Raw genomic sequence first — 21127 nt, 5'->3', positions numbered from 1 at the left:
TCTGTCTTTTGTCAATGTACATGCCCTTTGTACACAATTGAAATAAATTCTGTTTCATTCAAAGCTACTTATTAATTTAGCTAAGTATTAATATTCTAGCTTCTATATTCCTTATTAAGAAAAGTTTAGTTTTTGAGGTTAAGAGGTATTTATGTGATTTAAAAAAAAACCAAACAACAAAAAACAGAGAAGAGTGTTTTCCAGAAAAAAGGGAATTAGATGCAGGGTCACGTTACACATATCAGGAATAATTGGTGATAACGATTATGTGTGCATAACCATAAGCTAACAAGAGAAAGAACTTTTTCAGATGACACAGATAACTGATAAAGTGTATCAATGTGAATGGCAGCCACAGTGCTTCGCAATTAAGCTACACTCTTCATCTTCTCACTCACAGTTTGTGGTGGGTCCATAGTTTGACTCTGTTGAACTTGAATGCACTGATCTTGCACATTCTACGTTAGGCCTCACTATGGTTTGAAGGAGGTTATTTCCTCACTGGTATGAGACTAACAAGTTGCCTGGGGGTTCTTTCTGTGATTTCATACTCCATGACAATAAATTCACTAGAAGGGAAACACAGGCCTATACTACTGCATGTCCAGACAGTATTTCAAACCCACGAAGTTATCATCCTTCAGCTGCCAAACATTTTTATCAGCACCAGTCATGCTCACTGCCTGAAGAGTAATTACTCATGTGATTATTTTCATAAGAATATAAAGTCTTATATTAAAGACATTTTTGATTGTGAGATAAGTAATAATACAAATCAGGCCTTGATCCTATTCTTGTCCTGATCTCTGATTTCATAGAAATGTAACTGGATTAATGCCCCTGGGCATTAGCATGGGTCTGCAGGATCAGAACACAACACTAACACTGTCTAAACCCAAAATCATAAATTTCAAAACATTCAAGAAGGAGTACCACTGGAGAGAGAAATTCTGATTATTCATTACAAAGCCACAGGTTATAACCCAGCTTGTAGATGAGAAAAGGGAATAAAAAAAGGAAAGGTGTGAGAGAAAAGGGGAGGTGGGGGTGAGGGGTGCGGAAACAGAGAAAGAAACGGACCACACACAGAATAAGTCTGCCTTGCTCCTTCAGATAGCATATCGTTTCAGTTCCGCACAAACAGAATTTAAAACAACAAGTTAGCACTTGAACACTCTAGGTTAATCTGCAGTTCAGAGCAAGAGAAAAGCAGCATCTGGTTGACTGTTTTACATACCGAGGAAGGGGATGGTAGAGGTCATAGGGCATGATCTGCTTGTATCCATCACTGTTAGGAACAATAATGCCAACCCTCTGAGTAGAAGGTACACATAATAAAATAAACACTAAATGATTACATTTTACAACTTTTTTTTTTTCACAGTATTAAAAAAAAATTAAAAACCAAAACAAAAAAAAAACACAACTAAATAAGATATTTTACCCAAGTTGCTATCACATTTAATGCAAAATTTATGCTCCCACCCTACTGTTTCTGAGTTGTTCGAAGAATAAACCACTGACTACTAGTTTATTCTTATGAATGTATTAGTCTGACTAAGAAGCAATCCATTACCATGAATAACCCAAATGGCTTGTCCAAATACAATTTATGAGGTTACTATTTGCCATTATGAAGGAAAAATATCTACACTTAATGCTTTCTTGGGTGTTGGATTCAAAGTCACAGAAGATAACAGGGGGAACTTCTCTCTGCTTCAGAGAGCTCTAGATCAAACCCTTAAAAAAAAATTGTATATGGTTGTTTCTGCCCTTCGGACAAAATGTCTGCTTTTACAGAGACTCAGATTAGAAATCTGGGGAATCCCAGTTTAAGAAAAAACTCCTGCAATTCTTGTCTCTCCACCTTGAATCACTTACATTTCATTCATTGTCAAAACCTGCCTCTTATATCTAAATAATATAACATCTAAAGGTTATAGAAGACAATAGTGTAGATAAAAATTAGTAATAATCTGAACTATTATCATGCCAATCATGTGTGAGATGGGTATCACTTGACTTCTTGGCAGCTATAGTCTCACTGAATTTCTAGTCTGGAATTTCATCTTTTGTCTGCAATTTTATAGATTCTGACTCAGAGTAACTCTACCTATGTTGTCTCCCAACTATCAGGCATATCCATTGTCATCAAATAATCACAGAGCACCTCATCTATCATTTCATCAAAGGCACTGTGTAACAGGTAACTTGGAAGGGGCAGGTGAGCAGAACCATTAAAGAGTGAATGGCAGTTGAATTAAATAAAAAGTAAGTCTCTACCCAAGTTATTGAGAGAGAAAACTGAATGAAAAGCATGAAAGTAGCTTTTGAGAGCCTTATACAGATGAAAGATGCTTGCTATGCTGCTATGGTTTTCTGCAAGGTAAGAAGCAAAGGAGGGGGAAGGGAGAAAGCATTCAGAGACGTCTTGTCATGTAAAGCTAAAGGGGTTTATTCTACTTTCAGTCCACGGGGTTTTTATGTGTAAAACTTGTCCATGATAGAACAATGGATCTCATTGTGTTTTCACAGTGAGAAGTCAGCACCAGGTCAGCATCCTGGAATTTTCCATCTGAAGTGCAGGAAGATGCTGGAGCCCTAGGAGTGTGTGATAGGGACTTGACAGCTTCTTCTAAGATTAGCAGCCTCTGCAGTCACAGGAGCCCTCCAAGTGAGTGCACATATTTGCAACTTTGAAGAGCTGCCTTTCTCCACAAAAACCTAAGTATCTAAGAGAGGTAGTTCTGGCACTGGGAAACTTCGGAAAAGACAAAAGGGTCATTTAGAGTATGGCTAGTGAATGAGTCTTTTCAGACTTAGCTTGACAGGTAAATGACTGGAGAAGTTTGAGGAACTGTGTAGCAGTATTTTAAGAAGATGAGAGAGGACTTTTTCTTAGAGGTTTTTTCTCATGTTTTTGAGAATCTAACTCTTCTACCACTGCTGCTGAAGTTCTGCTCAGATGGCTTTTGCACTTTCCAGTTCATCAGCTTGCTGAGGAGCACTTGGAATAAAGATTAATATACTAAATTCAGAAATAAATTAATTATACTATGAAAGCATCTACTGCCTAAGAAAGAAACAGATTTTAAAGCATTTCTCATTCATTTCAGTGATACATGTTTTCTGTCTAATAAACATGGCTTGTATACATAATCCAGATCTACATGCATTAGAATGCACATCCAAGGCCATTATAATGGAAATAACCACACCACATGCAAGCACTGCTATGAAGATTAAATAAAATTTAAAAAGCACTAGATTAATATTGTTATTGGAAAGGTTTGACCTACAAAGAATTTTGCATACATAGGTTGCATTTCTGTAAATTGTACAGAGATCCACAGAATTACTGATGTCCTCTTTGTCCATATGTGAGGAGTTGCCAAAGGCTGTTACTCTGTTACTGCAAGATAATGACCCCCAACAATGTAAGTCCCACAGACAGTGAGGAATAAAACCAACTCAATAACACACAATGACTTTATGACTTTAAATATTTGCTTGAAGATACAACAGAACAGCAGATGGTCATTGTACCATTAGTGGCAACTCTATGTTTTTGAGCTAGTCTCATGTTCTTTGGTGTGTGTTCCACAAAAACCAAACCAAACCAAAAAACAAACAAAACAAAAAAAACGCAAACAAACAAACAAAACAAAACAAAACAAACCCCACAAGCCTACATGAATTATTTAAGAAACTTTTTATAAAATATTTTGGTGAATCCTGTCCTTTTTGACTGGATAAAGTAGTTTAAAATTCCATGAATCTATCAATCCATCATGCTCCTATAAAAAGATGGAAGACATCTAGTTTATGGGCTTTTTTCACTGTGTATTATTCAGGCAATACAACAAGGATGGTGTGCTAAATGAACAGAGCAAATAATAATAATTCCTGCACTACACTGAGATGTCTGGCTGATGTGAGAGCAGCTAACAGGACTCATTCACACAACACTTGGAGCAAACCTGTTTTGGCAGGAGCAGGAGCACAATTAAAATTATTTTGAGTATTTGTTGTGTTATGTCTGAAGTCTCCCATGCCTTTCAGACTAACAAGCTGTGTCTTATACTCTGCAGCTTGGTTTGTTTTCCTCCTGAGCATTGGCAGCATCAACACAGTTGCTCTTCCAAGGCACATGTTCAGCTGGAGCGGGAGCTTTACATGCCAGAGGTGGGTGTGACGCACCCAGGTCTGCCATCTCTGCCAATGTTCAACTTTCCCCTGGGATGCGTGCCTGCAGCTGCTTTCCTTGAAAGTCATGTTTAGTGTTGTCTTTCCCAGTAGATTCTTTTCTTCCTTAAGCTACCTCCCAAGCACAAATGGCAGGCATGAACACCTCTCTCCTGTAGCTCCCCAATGACTCTGACAGGCACCAGCTCTTCACACCTCCTGGCTTGCCCACAGCTCTCAGTTTGGGCACCTGTAGAGCTGAGCCAGAGCTGGGAGAACAGCCAGCAGAGAGAAAGGGCATCTCCCCTCAAGATGCCTCAGAGTGCTGTGAGCCTGCCTGGAGACGATGTGCAGAGGCTGGGAGCAGGTAGAGGTGCCTGCTGCTCCCACACTGGTACTCCTGCATCATGCTGTGAAGTGCCCAGCCTCTGCAGGGCACTCACACATCTCCAGCTCACAGCCTTTACTTCTGCTGTGGGCTCTGTTTTCCTGGGCATTTCCTGGGCAATGATCCACATGGCAGGAACTATGCCCTCTAAGCAATGGCCCAAAGTATGTCTAGACAAGAGACAATAAAAGTTGAAGTAGCTGAAGTTGGTTGTGAACAGCTAACTTGTTAAGTGAAAGGAAAGACTTTGCAGAACTGAAAAAGTTAATCATAAAAGATAAGAGTTTATTATCTGAGCCAGCAGTTCCCTTAGCACCATGATTATCACTTGACAAACAACAGGTTTCTGAAAAGGTCTCCACTTCAACATTACAAATCCCAACATGAAGGCAGTGTGTGGTACTGCACCCTCCCCTCACAGTGCTCCCTTAAGATGCCACAGTGTGACAGTAGCACAAGGTGATACTTGGAGAAACCCTGAGAAACAAGTGTTGAGGCTCTCAAAGAGACAGTCTCTCTTAATGTTTCCTATGTGTCTGTCTGTAAAGTTATCACTATTTTCATTCAGAGCTGGAGTAGATGACATCCACAGTAATACCACAGATACAGGCAGCATTGGCCTTTGAATGCATCCTTTTTCAAGTAAGTAATATTGTGGGTCCCAGCTACTCTACCAGTATGAGTTACATTTCTGGTTTCTGGACCACTTTGCTTACTTCTGAAATACAGATGGTACTGTGATCATCTCATCACATTACACTCAATCAGTGTGGAACTTGAAGAACTACCATCTATTTTGTATTTAGGGGTCCTTTTATATGGTCTTGATACTTTACAGGTCAAAAACTGACAAAAGCCAGCGTCCCCTACCTAAATACTTTTACATAGAATATCATTAGATACTTAAATAATGAATGTAAACATGCAAAGGACTGCTGAGAAAGCTATCCTGTGTCAACCTCCAAAAAAATCTCATACTTTAAATAGCATGTCTGTTCAGCACACCAGTATCTCACATTTATAATAAATGACTTGTTCATGGTGTACAGATTTCACAATCTACAAAACATGTTTCACTTATGAGCGCCATAGAGTGCAAAAGCTCTTTACAGGACTTGAAATGGGTGTCATCAGTTGGAGTCATCAGAAGTACATCCATTCTGTGGCAAGACTGTAATGCTTCTAAAAATCTTCTCCCTTTTTCACTCAGTTTAATATTTTATGGTGGTTTGGATTAACAGTGTTTGATATAAAGGTGGAACTTTGTTGTTATTTCCCACTACTAAATGTTAACAGCTGAATATCTAGTGAAAATATCTGTAAGTGACCATCTTACTACTTGCTGCAATTTTGGTCTCTTCTAGGAGTTAAATAGACTGCATTTCCTACAGCTTCATCTTGGGCAGACAGATACCTGTGATGCTTAGAGCAGTACTACTTTCCCACTTCACAGTTTGTTATCTAATGTATCCTGGCAGCTTCTTTCTCCTTTTCTGTTTTTCTTTAATATAAACTGTTTTCTTAGAGATTAATTTCCTCTGTTACTCACATCTTTTAACACTTTGACAAATGCTTCCTGGCCCACCCTACCTGCCTGTTTTGACAAAATAATTTTCTAGCTTAATTTAAAAGCCTTTTACCCCTCCCAAAACCTCAAGGTTCTGCCTACTTGTCTGACAAAGAAAATGGCCTCTTTAGATATTATAAGTATCTGCAGTTCATCTTTATCCTTCTCTTGAACTCAGGTTATCCTGATTATGACTGTCAGAACTGCTATCAGCTCCTTCTCCACCTACAACTCTTGTATCTGGAGACATGCCTAGTGCCATTTCTATTCAAACATTTAACTATTTCCAATTCAGCCTTCCTGAAAACTTACCCAGCAGTTCCTTTACTGCTGCCCTGAATTGGTTTTGGCCTCTTAAACTTCTCCTCCTCATTTTCATGCATAATGCATCACTGTAGCTCATTTCTCCAACAGCTTTGGTACTGCCTTGGTAAATTCTGAACTGTTAAAAAATAATCCTCCATAAATACACAGTTAGACTGACTGATGTTTGTTTTCTCTGCTGGTGGAAAGGGCTTGTTCACCCTTCTGCTTTGATGGCTAAAACCTTTGTGTCTCTCATTTTCCTCTGGAATGGCTATCAGTTGCCATGTTTAGGGTCATTCATACGCATATGATTGTGGAAATTGAGACCAGACCTAGCAATGAGAGGCAACCAAAGTTCAGAAAGCAGTGTCAAGCAGAAAGGCTTTCTTAAACCACTGTGTAACAAATTAAGAATTTAGTGCAAATCCACAGAACTGACCATTTGCCTGAGGCAGAGATCAGGAAATGGCGTTGTCATGGCCAGAATTCCCATATTAACGCAAAAAGCTTGGGGGTTGTCAAAAAGCCCAGTATCTGTGGTAACTACGGAATATTTTATCTGAAGGAGTATTCAAAACAAAGTTTAAATCTATCATATGTCCCAACCTAGGGCAGTAACAATAAAGGTGTCATTGTGTCTCAGAATTCTCTCCTCACTGAAGATCCATGGCTGCTACTGTGTAAATTGGAAAGTGCAACCCATCTTTTCAGTAACATACCAGTATTCCAGTTTTGTACATCTTCCAGAAAGAATGTAGTGAAAATGGGAACACTGCACTGCTGTGATACTTGGGTTATAATTGCTATCTAATATAACATCTGTAGGGAGGCTGATAACAAGCAAAAACATGTATGTTCTGCAGTTTCCTGCTTTGTCTGCCAATTTGTAATGATGTGAGGAGGCCTATGTTACTGATCAAGAGGACAGTCTATGTTGCCCTTTTAATCATGCTTATTTATTGTTATTACTTCCTTTTCTTTCGAAGGAAGTACATAAAAACTACCATGCACGTCTTGCACTGTTGCCCTGGAAATTGTATGCATTTTCACATCACCAAGTATATTGGGGACTTTTCACTACTCAGAATTAATCTGAATAGCCGTAATATCCTACCAGTCTTTTGTGGGCTTTAACTTGTATTTAATATCTTTTGTTAGATTAGCTAAAAGTCAGAAATTAAGAAGTACAATTGTATCTAAATGTAACTTCCTTTTTGCTGATACCTGCCTCTGCCACCACCCAGTTAGGATAGTGAAGTAAGAATGCCAAAAGAAAAACTCTGATGAGTAGGAAGAAGAGTCTGCAGTTTTGCTGGAGTACTCAAAAAAATGGATAACTGTGAATTCCTTCAGGTCTCTGAGTGCTGAAAGTCTTGCTTGAACTAGAGATTTTTCCCCATACTTTCCACAAGTGGTGGCAGACTTACACATAATGCCCTGGGCAAATTCCAGGATTTTTGTCTATGCACATCAGACTGGCATCATTGACAGAGTGATAAAAAGAAGCCCAAATATTAGAAGCTCGCTAAATGACATTTCTGAGTCAGTTGCTGCATGAATTTGGAGTCTTTCTTGAAGATGCCTTTAGCAACCTTCATATGCCATTGACATCTCGTAAGAGCACCAGTAGAGCTTTTGTGATTCAGCAAACACCATGTTAACACATAAAAGAGATAGGATAAAATAGAGGAGATTGGTAAAAATGCAGAACAGTGCAGTAGAGAAAGCTGCTTAAAGGCTGAAGATGAAATGTAGAAGCAGCATGGATGTTGCTCCAGAGAGTATTCTGGTGTGGAGGTGAATGACAAGTGCAGTGAAAGCACTTTTCATATTTGTAAAAATTGCTTTTTGGAGGAATGCCTTTGAATTATGAAAGAAATGGTATCTTCAGCTTATAACAACTCAAGAGTTTTTCTAGGTGAATGTTTAGGACACCCAGTGAAGTAAAATCTAAGCAGACCCTTTCACAAAGCAGAAAAATTCCATTCATCTTTCATTAATGGATACCAAACAGGAGGACACTGATGCTAGGTAAAAATCTTCCCCTAAAACCTCCAGTTGGTGAAGTTTTTGATAGTTAAAAGACACACAAATTATTAAATATGTGAAGTCTTAATGTTGGATTTTGCCATATAGAAGTGGATTGAATTAGATCGAGCTGGATACTGTCACATCAATAGATATTCTACATATATTTGCCAGTCAAATTCCAATGATTGTAAAATTTTGATAGACTGTAAATAAACAGATGTTTTATTTCTGTCTAAGGTGGGAGCTGTTCCCAAAGATGATTGATGAGACAGGCTGGATAGGACATTGATAGCATGTAGGAATGCAAAGAGACACAGTGTCATGGTATGGCATCTAATCCACAAGACACTAATTAACTGGTTTTACTTAGGTCAATAGGTTACCTTTACTTAACTCAGAAAAGAAATGTATAAATTATGTATGTTTGAGAAATAACATTCTACACACTCCTTTTCCTTTGAGCATGTGACAAACTGAATTTGCAGAAATAAAAGTTGATTAATTTTCCAAGTTCATTCAGTCTAAGCTTTTTTTGCTACTCATGATGCCAGCAATACTGCTAATTATTGCCATAATTAGCACAATAAAGTAAAATGTTTCTGTGCACTAAGACTAAATAGGCATCTAATTGCAGGCCTACATGATACTGCTGGTAAGAATTCAAACTTTTCTTTCAGCCTGCCTTTTGCTGAAAATTTTATTTTAAGTTTTCTTACAGTGACCCCTCTCAATTGCTTTATTCAGCATCACTTGGTCTTCCTCGATTATTTTCTGTGGCATTCATTGAGATGCCATAGGAACAGGCAGCAACCACTAATGCTTCACTGGAACTGGGTTTGCCAGGAAAAATTAACATATTCATCTTAAACCAGCAAAGTGACTCCCAGACAGCAAAGGCAATGCAAAGAAAAGACGCTCTTTTTGCTCACCCTTCTGACCTTGCTGTTCAACCCTCTTCCTAACTGTAAGAGAGCACTGCGATTCCAGAAGTTACCACAGATATCTAGTTTTCTGTCTGGGTTGTTGATTCTTGAATTCTGTACAAAGGCATTTTTGAAAATAATAATTTGCCATTTGGCATTCCAAGAGTATGTTTCCAGAAAGCTGGTTCCTCTCTGTTACTGCCTGTACCCTCGAACAACATAGCTCTACTTCTAAATGACTCTTCCCCCACCTAGGGTCTTTATATCAACAACTTTGCCTTGTTATGTCTTATATAAACCAAAAATTGTTTCCTGGTATCTGTCCAGCTGTGATTTTATTTTCTTTCCTTCCATGTACCATGCAGTTTTCCGTCTTACCATTCAAGAATACATAATTTAAAATTATCAGAAAAGGTATGGAAAATATCCATAGTATAAATTCCAGAGGCAAATTACATATTTGTCTCAGAACTGTGTTTAAAAAATATCGCATCTCAGGCTTTCAAAAAACCCAATACACCAGCTACATAAAATTACTTTTGAGTTGATACTTTTTCTGAGACGTTAATATTTAGGTCTATCATCTGATCATACTTGGCCTTTACTTTACTAATATTTGTCTAAACAATTCAAAGGAGAATTGAAAGAATCAATTTTTGATCTGAGAAAAATCACTGAGCAGAAAATTAGAGAACTTTATTATAATAAGGTTTCTAGATGCAGCTGCTAGTATATTTAAGCAACCTGAGAAATGATTTTTTTTTTTTTTTTAAGTACTGGAACAAGAGAAGCCAGATACTAAGCTTCACAGAATATTGTGAAAGGAAAAAATGGTCTTGTTGCATTGTGAGAAAGCAACCATTAAGTAGAAAAATAACCTCAGAGTACATCCTTAGCAGGAAATATTTTTCACAAAGCCCTTGTGAAGCTGCATTCATAATGTTACATCCTTAATACAGTCCAATGAAATACATCATAAAATATGTAACTTAAAGAATGTATAATGCAGCTCAGAAAATGTTGGATTTCAACATTGGACATTTCTACTTTTTAATTCTGGGAGATTTTAACTTCAGATTTAAAACTGCATGAGAACATTTCTGACTTTTAATTATTTACAAACTGAATTACCATAAAAGATGTGTTTACTAGAGCAAAGGAATATAAACTGCCGCACATGGAGTAAAAGTGTCTTCAGTGACAAGAAGCCTGAGTGTTAGTTCCAGTTATGTAAAGTCAATGAACTTTAATGAAAACTTTCTAGAATAGGTAAAAACTACCTTGGGTTTGAGTGATTTGTCATGCTCTGATAATGCCTAGATACCTTAAAGCTGTTATACCTGGCTTGGGAACCGATCATCCTACTCAGGTGGTTACATAGTCCCATAAAGTCCCATAGGTCCCTAAAGCACTCTTCTTCTGGATAGGACATCTTTTTTTCTATGGCAACCTCTAGCAATCTGAAGGGCGATATAAACTTTTTAGGAGACACTTGAACTTGCTTTATCAAATTTGGCGTAAAACTAGGCTAGAAGGAAAGGAGCAGGTAAATAAATGGCTTTAGGACACCCTTGCACACATACCTGCTGGGCTGCTCTTAACCATCTTTAGCAAAGCCACATAAGTGGGTCAGAAGGTTTAGATTACATAAATTGACACTTATGGCTTATGAGGGTCTGCAGACAGACTTCCAGTGAAATTCAGGAGACTCAGTGCAACAAAGGACCAGTACTTTTTATAGTTCCGTTAGTTTTCTTATACACAGGACATCTGATTCTGTTTTTACTATTAATTTTATGAGAAAGGATGCTTGACAGGGTAGCAAAGTGGAGTCTTTTGTGCTGGGCCAAAAGGAGAAGGACCTCGGAGCCCTGGTGAACAACAAATTATCCACAGGGCAGCAATGTGCCCTTGTGGCCAAGAAGGCCAATGGCATTCTGGGGTGCATTAAGAATTGTGTGTCCAGCAGGTCGAGGGAGGTTCTCCTCCCCCTCTACTCAGCCCTGGTGAGACTCCACCTTGAGGATTGTGTCCAGATCAGGATCCCCAGTTCAAGAGGGACAGGGATCTGCTTGAGAGAGTCCAAGGCAATGACGATGATTAAGGGACTGGAGCACCTGTCAAATGAGGAAAGCCTGAGAGAACTGGGGCTGTTTAGTCAAGAGAAGACTGAGAAGAGATCTTATTAATGTGTATAAATATCTGAAGGATGGGTGTCAAGAAGGAGGGGAAAAATCTCTTTTCACTTGTGCTCTGTGATAGGATATGGGGCAATGGATGCAAGCTAGGACACAGGAAGTTTCACCTCAACATGAGGAAAAACTTCTTTATTGTGAGGGTTACAGAGCACTGGAACAGGCTGCCCAGAGAGATTGTGGAGTCTCCTTCTCTTTCAAGACCTGTCTGGATGCTTTTCTGAGTGGCCTTTCCTAGATTCTGTGTGGGTCCTGCTCTGGCAGGGCGGTTGGACTCGATCTCCAGACATCCCTTCCAACCCCTAACATTCTGTGATTCTGTGAGATTCTGTGATAATTAGAAAAAATTCTGTGTTATCTTCTTACATGATGCCATGACTGTAAATAAGCTTTTGTTAAGGAGAAAATGTAAAAAAAAACCCATAAAAATGCTGCCTCTATCTGTGCTGACAACCATTTTTCAACAACTTTTTACCCCAATAAATTTTTTCCATCTCACTAACACTTCAGAGACGTGTTGATCATGGGATGGTATCATGGACACTTTGTTTTCTCACAATTCATAATGTTCAATGAGATAAAACATAATCTGAGGGGAAGAAACAACCATTTCAAATCAATCCTTGCAATGTGGTGGTGCTAAAAAGAGGTTTTTCTCTACAAAGCACATTCTCAGAATGAGAAAGAGGTTAATTAAGTAGGCTAAATTACACTGCAATAGCAACAGAACATTTTTCTACTTCATTTTACTCCTTTAGAGCCCAGTCTCTAAAAAGTAGAGCTGACTGACCTTGCAGGACAAGGATCCAGATTACATTCTTGAAGCTTTGGCTTTGGCTTGATATTTTCAGGGTAATAGTGACAGTATTGATCTGCTACTACCCGGCTGCTTCTGAGATCAAAACATTCAGCAGATGTCAGTTGATAACCTGCAATAAACAGTGGAAAAAAAACCAACAACAAACCAAAACCAACAAAGGTTATGGTTTCTTGGTCACCAAGACTCACACATCCAGTTTCAGTTCAGAAGAAAAAGCTGCTGCTGGGGACATGTGCAAATGTTATTCCAAAGCAGACCCAAATCCCTTCAGCTCTCATGTTTAGCAGCTGTAACATTAAATGTAGCAATGTGGATATCAAAATGTACTTTAAGTACAAAGCCTGGTACGATGTTAAAACGTCTACAGGCTACTAGCACTGTTGCTATATCCCTCCCTTTTCAGGTTTTTCCCACTTTGAAAGTCCAAATCTCAGTGCAGCAGTTGGGACAGATGTTGTATGCAGTTGACCACTTTTGGAATGCAGTGGAAATTCATTACCTCCTCCACAGGATGCTGAACAAGGAAAAAAATCAGTTTCCCTCCATAGGTGAGTGATAGGCTGATAGAAGATAAATTGAACTGAACTGTCAGCAGCACCAGCATAGCGGATCTGAAAAATATGTAACACCAAGAAGTGAACCTGACATAAATACTCTGAAGAAGCATTCTGCCACATGCCTTTTGTAGCTCTGAGACACCTTGCAGCTCCAAGAAACACCAGAGACACTTTGCAACAGGAAAATTAAATGCGCAAAACAAGGGATAGTTTGGCAATTCTGAGACCATTTTCTGAAATAATTAATGCAAAATAAATTCATAGTTATTGCTACTTAATTATTTCATGGGGACAGAGGATAAGGGCTGATCTTCATTCCATCAGAAAATCACCTACTATAATTTGCTGTCCCTGCCACACTGACATGGATTTTAGATCTTTAATATTTTCCAAACACCTTCTGAAAACATGTATTCTATATTAGGTAGTTCAAAGTAAAATACAGGAGGCTATGATGTAAGAAATGAAAAAGTATAAACATTCTAATGCAAGATGCTTTTGTTTTTGAAGAGAGGTCTTTTTTTTTGTTCTTGTGGTACTGTCATGTTTATAATGCTGTCCTTCTGCTTATTTTATTTTGGCTGAAAAAATGCTCTTTTCAGTCGTAAGTGTGGACTCTTTGCTGGAGCTAAGTGCATGCTTGGAAAACACTCTTTGGAGCATAGAAGTACTGCCAACTTTTAAGCCACCTGAGCTTTGTTATGCTTCCAGTACTTTGTTTACATGGGAAATCCATTCAGTACACAGAGTGTGAAGTACAAAGAACGCAATAAGAAGAGAGTCTTCCACACCACTAAAGCAGCATCACTTGCACCTGGTCCAGAAAAAAATCCGTTCTGGTTGATACTTGTGCTGACTAATACAGGTATAGGGACTTCCATATCTCTGTAGGCTATCTCTTGTCTTTATCTTTTTGATGAACTGCTGGAAAGGGAAACACTACAGTGCTGCTTTTAAAAGCCTCTCCTAGTAAATTATTTGTCCTAGCACATAATGTTTTGGTGTTGCTTGTGCATCTTTCCATCAGTGTCATGATGCTATTGCAGGAGAGAAAACTGCCAAATCTTAACGAGAAAAGATGAACCCTTCTCCAAGTCAGTACTCCTGCTCTCAGGAGTAATTATCTGTGTTTTTTTGTTCAGGTGTGGGGGCTTTTTTTTTTGTTGGTTTTGTTTTGTTTTGTTTGTTCTTTTAATGCAGCCTAAAACTTTTCAGCACTGCCTCCTTTTCCTTTCTCCATGTTTCAAACCAGTTACTCTGTTTTGGAAACACCATTTTTCTATCAGCTTTTCCTTTTCTCTCTTTCCAAACACAAAAAAATACCATCAAAGATTAAACTGTGAAACAGAAGCAAAAATATGACAAATTGAGCTAAACAGCATAATCTCATTTTGTTTGTTTTGTTTTCTCATGTAGATGGACAGAAACATGATTAAAAAGAAAAATTTATCTTGAAGAGAAGGAGGAAGGCAAAAATACTGCAGCATATATTGATGGCTGTAAGAGATCTGGCCTATGGAGACCAAGGCTGCCCTTTTCTAATTAAACAGTGACATAAATTCCGAACAGAAAAAAAAAAAAATACAGCTGTAGCAATTCAGCTTCTTCAGCAAATGGGAAGCCTTTTGCATGGATTAGTACCATAAGTTTGTGTGTCAGAAACAGGATATCTAATTCCTTCTGTGGGGACAGTGCATTAATCACACACTTCAGAATGGTCTTTCTGGGCTCATGAAATAAGCACGCACTCCTGGGAAAAGTGTTCTGTTGTGCTGGAGGCCATTTGGGGAGGTCTCTGATTTGAATGTGCAGAAAAAGCATTCACTGGGGAGGATTCTGCTTCGTTTTTAAAGGATCATCAGCGATTGCTAAAGTCAGATCTATTTAGCAGTATGATCTTCAGTGGATCATGAAGAACAGACCCAGAGATTGCACAGAGACTACTATAAAAGGAAGGGAGGAAAAAGAGTTCTTATTAAAAAAAGAATTAGAAAGACAGAAGAGTTACTCTCCCTGCAGACTATTCCTGCATGTCTGCAGAATTGTGTGTCTGTTTTGACACAGAGAAAAGACAGATGTACTTCTTTTGCAGCTAATGTCAAAGTCACTCATACAGCCATAACAACAACATAGGTAGGAGAGAATTGCAATGAGCCACAGCCATAAGCTAAAATTATACAAACCAAGAAAATGAAAGAAGCAGACACAGTATATATATATATATATATATATATTTTTTTTTTTTTTTTTTTAAGGAGTACTGTAAGCAGAAGATGAACAGTATATGGTGATTCCACATACCAAAAATTTATTTTTTATTTTGTTTGACAGTTTGTTAAAGCTAAGATCTTGATCCAGGAGAAAACACCAGTGGCTGCTTGAGCCTTGCAAAACTCAAAGTGAGACTTGACAGCTAAATGCTTTAAGAAATGTCCTGGTTTTGCTGCACAGGGCCAACTTTCACACATTGAAATAATCAGCTCTGGAGTATGGTGAATTTTTTTACCCTTGCAGTACTTGCAAGTCCCTGCTAGCTATGAGAACTGCCAGAGCTTCAAAAAAAGGGTCAGTACTTGCAAATCTTTAGTTAGTACTCTAACAGTGAGTTAGAGGACTCATCCCTAGGTCACTGAACCAGAAGAAATTGCAATAGTGCATTATGTTTTAAATTAAATCCTACCTAAGTTTATTAATAGCAGACAACAGAAGTACTCAGATCTTGCAAAGCACTCAGCCATGCACTTGTTCATTGCAACCCCCTGGAGAATATCCTTGGCTTTTCTTTAGGTTTCAGGGGACTTTGGAGTACTCCAAACATCAGAGTAGGCCTAAGAACCTTGTAAGACCCAATGAGACATGTAAGATATCACCAGCCTCATAAAGAGCTGGTAAAAATTAAACTCCTCAGATTATCCACCAAAAATTAACTGCGTAGCCTACAGCCCTAGCAACAGAAATATTAATTTTCTTGTAGAAAGACCTTGAAAAAAAATCATCCCTTGTACCCTGTTTCGTTTTGCTTTTAATTGATTTTGTAAGTGACTGGTGCAACAGAGGCACAATCTGTTGCTCAGATGAAGTTTGGAATTGATTAAATGCAGTATTGGTTTTGGGGAAATCCACTGAAAGTTGAATGAAAAAAACAGACTTCAAAATAGGAATACAAAAGCAGCATAATCCTTTTGAATTACTCTGATCTGTCCTGTGAGCAAGAGACTGCAATATCTGAACTAACTTTTTTATTGTGTTGTTTTTCCTACAGTCCCCAAATTTTATGAGTTCACATAAAACCAACCAAATAAGCAAAGTCCCCCAAAGTCCAGCACTTTCATGCTTGACTTTGGCATGCTTGAACTCTTTGTTTTTCCCTGAAAAACACATGGCCTGGTCTACAAAACTGCACTAAGCTTACTTTGGGTGGTTGTGAAATTTAATCAGCAATTTATGACCAGCAATGATAACCACGAATCTACCAATGTTAATTGTAAGGTTAAACCCCAAAAAGTACATTTAAGAGGATATTTTTGGTTTATGACATTGTGTGTGTTAGGGGAAAAGAAAGACACAATTTCTTTCTTGCGTGTGTGTGTCCCAGATTGGGCATTGGGAAACTGATTTATTGTTGCATACTGTCTTTTGTCTTACAAAATCTGACCTGGTATATTGTGATCTGGCTTCATGCCACCATGCTTATTAAAAGAGGTGCAATGGATTTTTCCACATTTATCACATATGCATTCTGCAAGTGCAAAATCCAAAATAATTTGGTTTGTTTTATTAAGTTCAACTTTGCAGTCTTCTAAGTAACAGACAAAGAAACTGGGGATGAGGATGAGGTGTAGAGAACTATCCTCATGTGGCCTACATAATTTAGTGGTTTTCATGTCTCTAAACCCAAAATTTTTGTATTATGCTTTCCTTCCTCTACTTAGAGTGCTTTAATAATCCTGCTTGAGTGTAGTGATACTGTATATTGAAAAAGAAATAGGATATGCAAGATATTTGCTGCAGTTCACAATGTGTTCATTAAGTAGAAATAAGAGCCAGACTTTGTCATAGCAAAATAATTTTACAAGCTTGTTTAAAACAACATTAAAAGTACAAAAAATGTAAATCCTGAGAGGTGTTGAAGGTTTTCGAGCACACTAATTAACACAGGGCTAGACCATGATTCCTCTGAGCTTGCCTTTGAATTGCCTTGGAATGCTGAAAGGAGCTCTGTCTTTGAACTCCAGGGAACGTGTCTACTGTCCACTTTTGCATTCATGTCTCTTGATTGTGATGGTCCTGTGTTGGATGAGCTGCCTCTGTTGCTTCTCAATTCAGACTCTAAATCAGCCAGAGAAATCACTGTGAAATTACATTATTACCAGTTTACATGCTTTACAAAGCATCTTTGAATTGAACTGCTCACCATACCCCAATCTTGGATTAAGATGGGTTCCTTTACATGATTAGTTTAACTGTTAAAAAACCTTCAGACTAAATCTCTCGTATAGCCAAAACAGAAAGCCAAAAGGTTAAAATCTCTTCGCAAATTTCCATTAGTCTCCACAAGGAAAAACAAAATAGAAAATCCATGCAAGGGACTGGCTAGGATAGCTGGCAGCAATGGAGCCTGCTGCATCAGCTGTAACAGCCATGAGAACACACTAGTAAGTGCAACATAAGCAGGAGCTTTTTACATGAGAAGACCAAAGGTATTCCACAGAACCAGACACCAAAAAGACACCAAAACCACCCCTGCTGCATCTTTTCCATGGATACCACCTATAACACTCCACTCATCTATGGAAAGACCATCTCACCTCCACCAATGTGCTCCCAGGGTAAGAGAATTCACTTTTGAGCAAGCCACCTGAATCACCACTGCAGAACATTTTTTAACCTTAATTTATCACAGCAATACTGTAAAAAGTAATGAAAAAAAATATAGGGTCCTATTGTGATGGGTACTATATAAAAATAAAATTAACAAAATAAAAAGGAAATGTTTCTGACAAAAAAAAAACACGAACAAAGAAACAAAAAGTTAAAATTATGAAAACTGAACAAGATTGGCACCAAAGCTTTACAGTACTTAAAAGTGCCCACTTTTTGAATATAGAATTGGGGAATTTACACATGGTATCAGAAAAAAGAAAAGGGAAAATTACAAAGAACAATATATCAGAGGAATAGAAAACAATACATTTAAGAAACTGCCTCCATTGCCTCAAATTAAAACCTGACAGTAGAGTTCAGATCAGCAGTATTTAAAAAAAGTATTTAAGATTAATGGTAACACATCTCCAGATCCAAACAGCATCCACATGGTAATTTCAAAATCATGTACTCTTTGAAGAGCACAGGAATGTAAAGCATTTATGATCACATTTCACCTGTTTTCATGAACAAACTATTGTTTAAAACCACTGGAAAACAGAAAATTGTAACAGCATTTTCAGAAGAAGGTTCATGAGTAGTGCATGAAACCACTGACAAGTAATCTCTGTCTCTGTTATAGTACATTATTTTATGTATATATATATATCTGCATTCTACTTATGTCAGTAGGTAAATGAAAATAAAGAGAACTCATAGAGAGGTCCTTGAGAAGGGTGATACTTTCCAAGCATTGTGGTTTGCTTTTCCAGACATTCACAAGGGACACTGATAAAGGTTTTCTTCTAGGTCGAAGTTCAAATCAGTGATCCTCCAAAGCACTAATGACGGGGTAACAGAATGATCCTATAACCCATTCTCACAATTGATGAAGGACCTATGCAGGGATGTGTGCTAGGTTACGAGTTGTTAGTGGGAGCCTCAAATGAAGAGGATAAAGGGACAGCCACAAGCTGATCAAGTTCACTAAGGAAATAAATAATTAATAGGAGCTAAAAGTGAAGTTGTCCATGAAAGCACTCACTACTTTGGCAGACTAAATGCAAGTTCATTAAAAAATAAAAAATGCTAATGAGAGAAAGCAATTAATTTTAGATACTTATTATATGCTACAATGTCTTCCACATTAGCTACTTGTATTAAGAATGGTAATAGGGTTGTTAATAGGCTTTCCTCTGAAAATATCAAGGCAGTGTGCAGAAATAGCTAACGATTAATGGAATATTACAGAGAGGAAGGAAAAAGGACAGAACATTATACAGCCAAGAGGAATACATTTGTTCCTGATCATCATGTGTAGTTTGCTCTTCTTTAGCATATATGTTTATATATAATATAATCAATCTATTAATATGAAAAAATTAAAGAATTCTACTAAATTTTATCAAACTACACATTTTAACAGAAAATGGATATTTACAAAGTATATATTTATACATTTAAATACTAGTTACAAATTACATATTTATGTAGATTAGAAAAATTATGAGTATATAGTCACAAGTGGAACAAGAAAAAGGACAGAGAGGGAAAATAAAGATAACCCATCTATAGGCCATCTTTGACAAAAGTAAGAATTAAATAAAGTAGAGAGGCAAAGGATGATAACAGAGGTGTCATGTATAGTAATAATGGAGAAAGGGGGTAAAAAGTAGTTATATTTTCTGTTTTCTAAGAGTGGGAAAACTGGAAGGAATCAGTGAAAACATTGCACCAAGGGTTTAAAAAAGAGGTGTATTTCTTATTTTATACAGTGCAGTTTTTGTGGAACTAATCCCATAAGCTAAATGTTATCAAAAGGGCAAATATAGCACAAAAGGGCCTAAAGAAACTCATGAAGACTGGATCATTTGAGTCATCAGACATAACAGTCCAAATGCAACATGAAGGCCAAGGAGAGTTTACAAGAAGGCAAATCTGACCTGTTTCTTGCACTCTTTCTTTCAGCAACAAAAACCAGTTCCTCTCTGAAAGAGAAACCTGAGTGAAGCAGACTTTTTGCCTGACCTAGTATGGCAGTTCAATGTACTTATAGATGAAATATGTTGATTAGGACAATTAACATGTTCTAAGAATTATTAATGGAAATTATTGATATTGAACAGAAAACAAATGTAGACATGAAATAGAATATGTACATTGTTTTCTGAAAGACTACTATATGGCTTTCTGTATATTTTATCACATTTGTCATAATAGAAAAAAAAGGAAGAATTTTTCTGAGCTTGTCATAAGATCTAGTAAAGATAAATTACTATTATGTCTTTTTTCAGGCTGGTCATTACTTTTGAACTTAACCTAGAAATAATTATAATTGAATATTTTTGGAAATCAGAAAATCGAAATGGGTGACTTTCATGACTATTGCTAATTTACTGAATAATGACTATTGCAGTCAGTATAGAATACAAACAGAGGTTTGTAAAAGTCAGTGATACAGACCATGTTACAGAATTGCTTCCAGCTAAGTGCACTCAGCATTCTACAGAAGTGACCTCATGGAAACACGTATTTCAGGACGCAGAAATGTTTGGTTATATTTATATGATGAAAGGACTATACATTTCAATTATCTCTTTCAGATTAAGAAAACTTTTGGTCATTTGATTTTGATAACACAAAACTTGACTCAGTCACATCTAAACTTTAACTATTAATATTTCTATGTGCTCAGCCTTAATTTTTGATCAGCTATACCCAGGAGGACCATCCTAACTCTGACCTACCAGTTGTTCAAAGACTAGATTCTTCACCACTTCCTGACTGAGTTGCAGCCTTCTCCCAGATATGAGGCATAATTGCCTCTGGAAACTTCTGCCAGCATCAGAACTAAAATATGCAGAAGGCCCTTACTGTCATCATCCCCAGTCCTCATATGGTAATACATCTAAAATCCAACAATATGCCAGCCATAAACAGTATGTCCTTGCTGCTTGAACAGATTTGCATATTTTGGCCTCTGCCCTAAAGCAAGTATTTCATTTCACAAGGTAAACTCTATGCTCCTAGTTCAAAAGTGATTATTTAATCCAGTCCTGGCCCTAGACTGGCAAGGCCCATCAAACCCTCTGCCAGCTGGCTGCATATGCATGCATTATCTCCTGCATGCCTCTGCACATCCCAGGAAGTATAGGGTAAGCACCAACCTTATTTTCTTTTGTTAACCTGGAGTCTAGTCAAATGCATTTCTCTCACCAGTAGTTTCTGCCAGTGCTAGATCACAACTGAGATAAGAATTGTCTGGCTAGCTCTATTGTTATATGTAATTCAG

General features: G+C 37.6%; 1 protein-coding gene across 1 annotated transcript in view; it reads right to left on the bottom strand.

Moving 5' to 3' along the window:
* ADAMTSL1 (ADAMTS like 1) overlaps nt 1-21127 on the bottom strand; it is a 327073-nt gene that overhangs the window by 105989 nt on the left and 199957 nt on the right. The window contains exons 9-11 of the mRNA XM_051643555.1: nt 12915-13026; nt 12386-12524; nt 1238-1288 (exon numbers count right to left, since the gene is read on the bottom strand). Coding sequence (XP_051499515.1) covers nt 1238-1288; nt 12386-12524; nt 12915-13026 — 302 coding nt within the window. The remainder of the gene's footprint in view (nt 1-1237; nt 1289-12385; nt 12525-12914; nt 13027-21127) is intronic.

The sequence above is a fragment of the Apus apus genome, chromosome Z (assembly GCF_020740795.1).
Source record: "Apus apus isolate bApuApu2 chromosome Z, bApuApu2.pri.cur, whole genome shotgun sequence".
Lineage (NCBI taxonomy): Eukaryota > Metazoa > Chordata > Aves > Apodiformes > Apodidae > Apus > Apus apus.
Note: the sequence above shows the minus strand (reverse complement) of the source record. Positions and strands in the feature narration are given on the sequence as shown.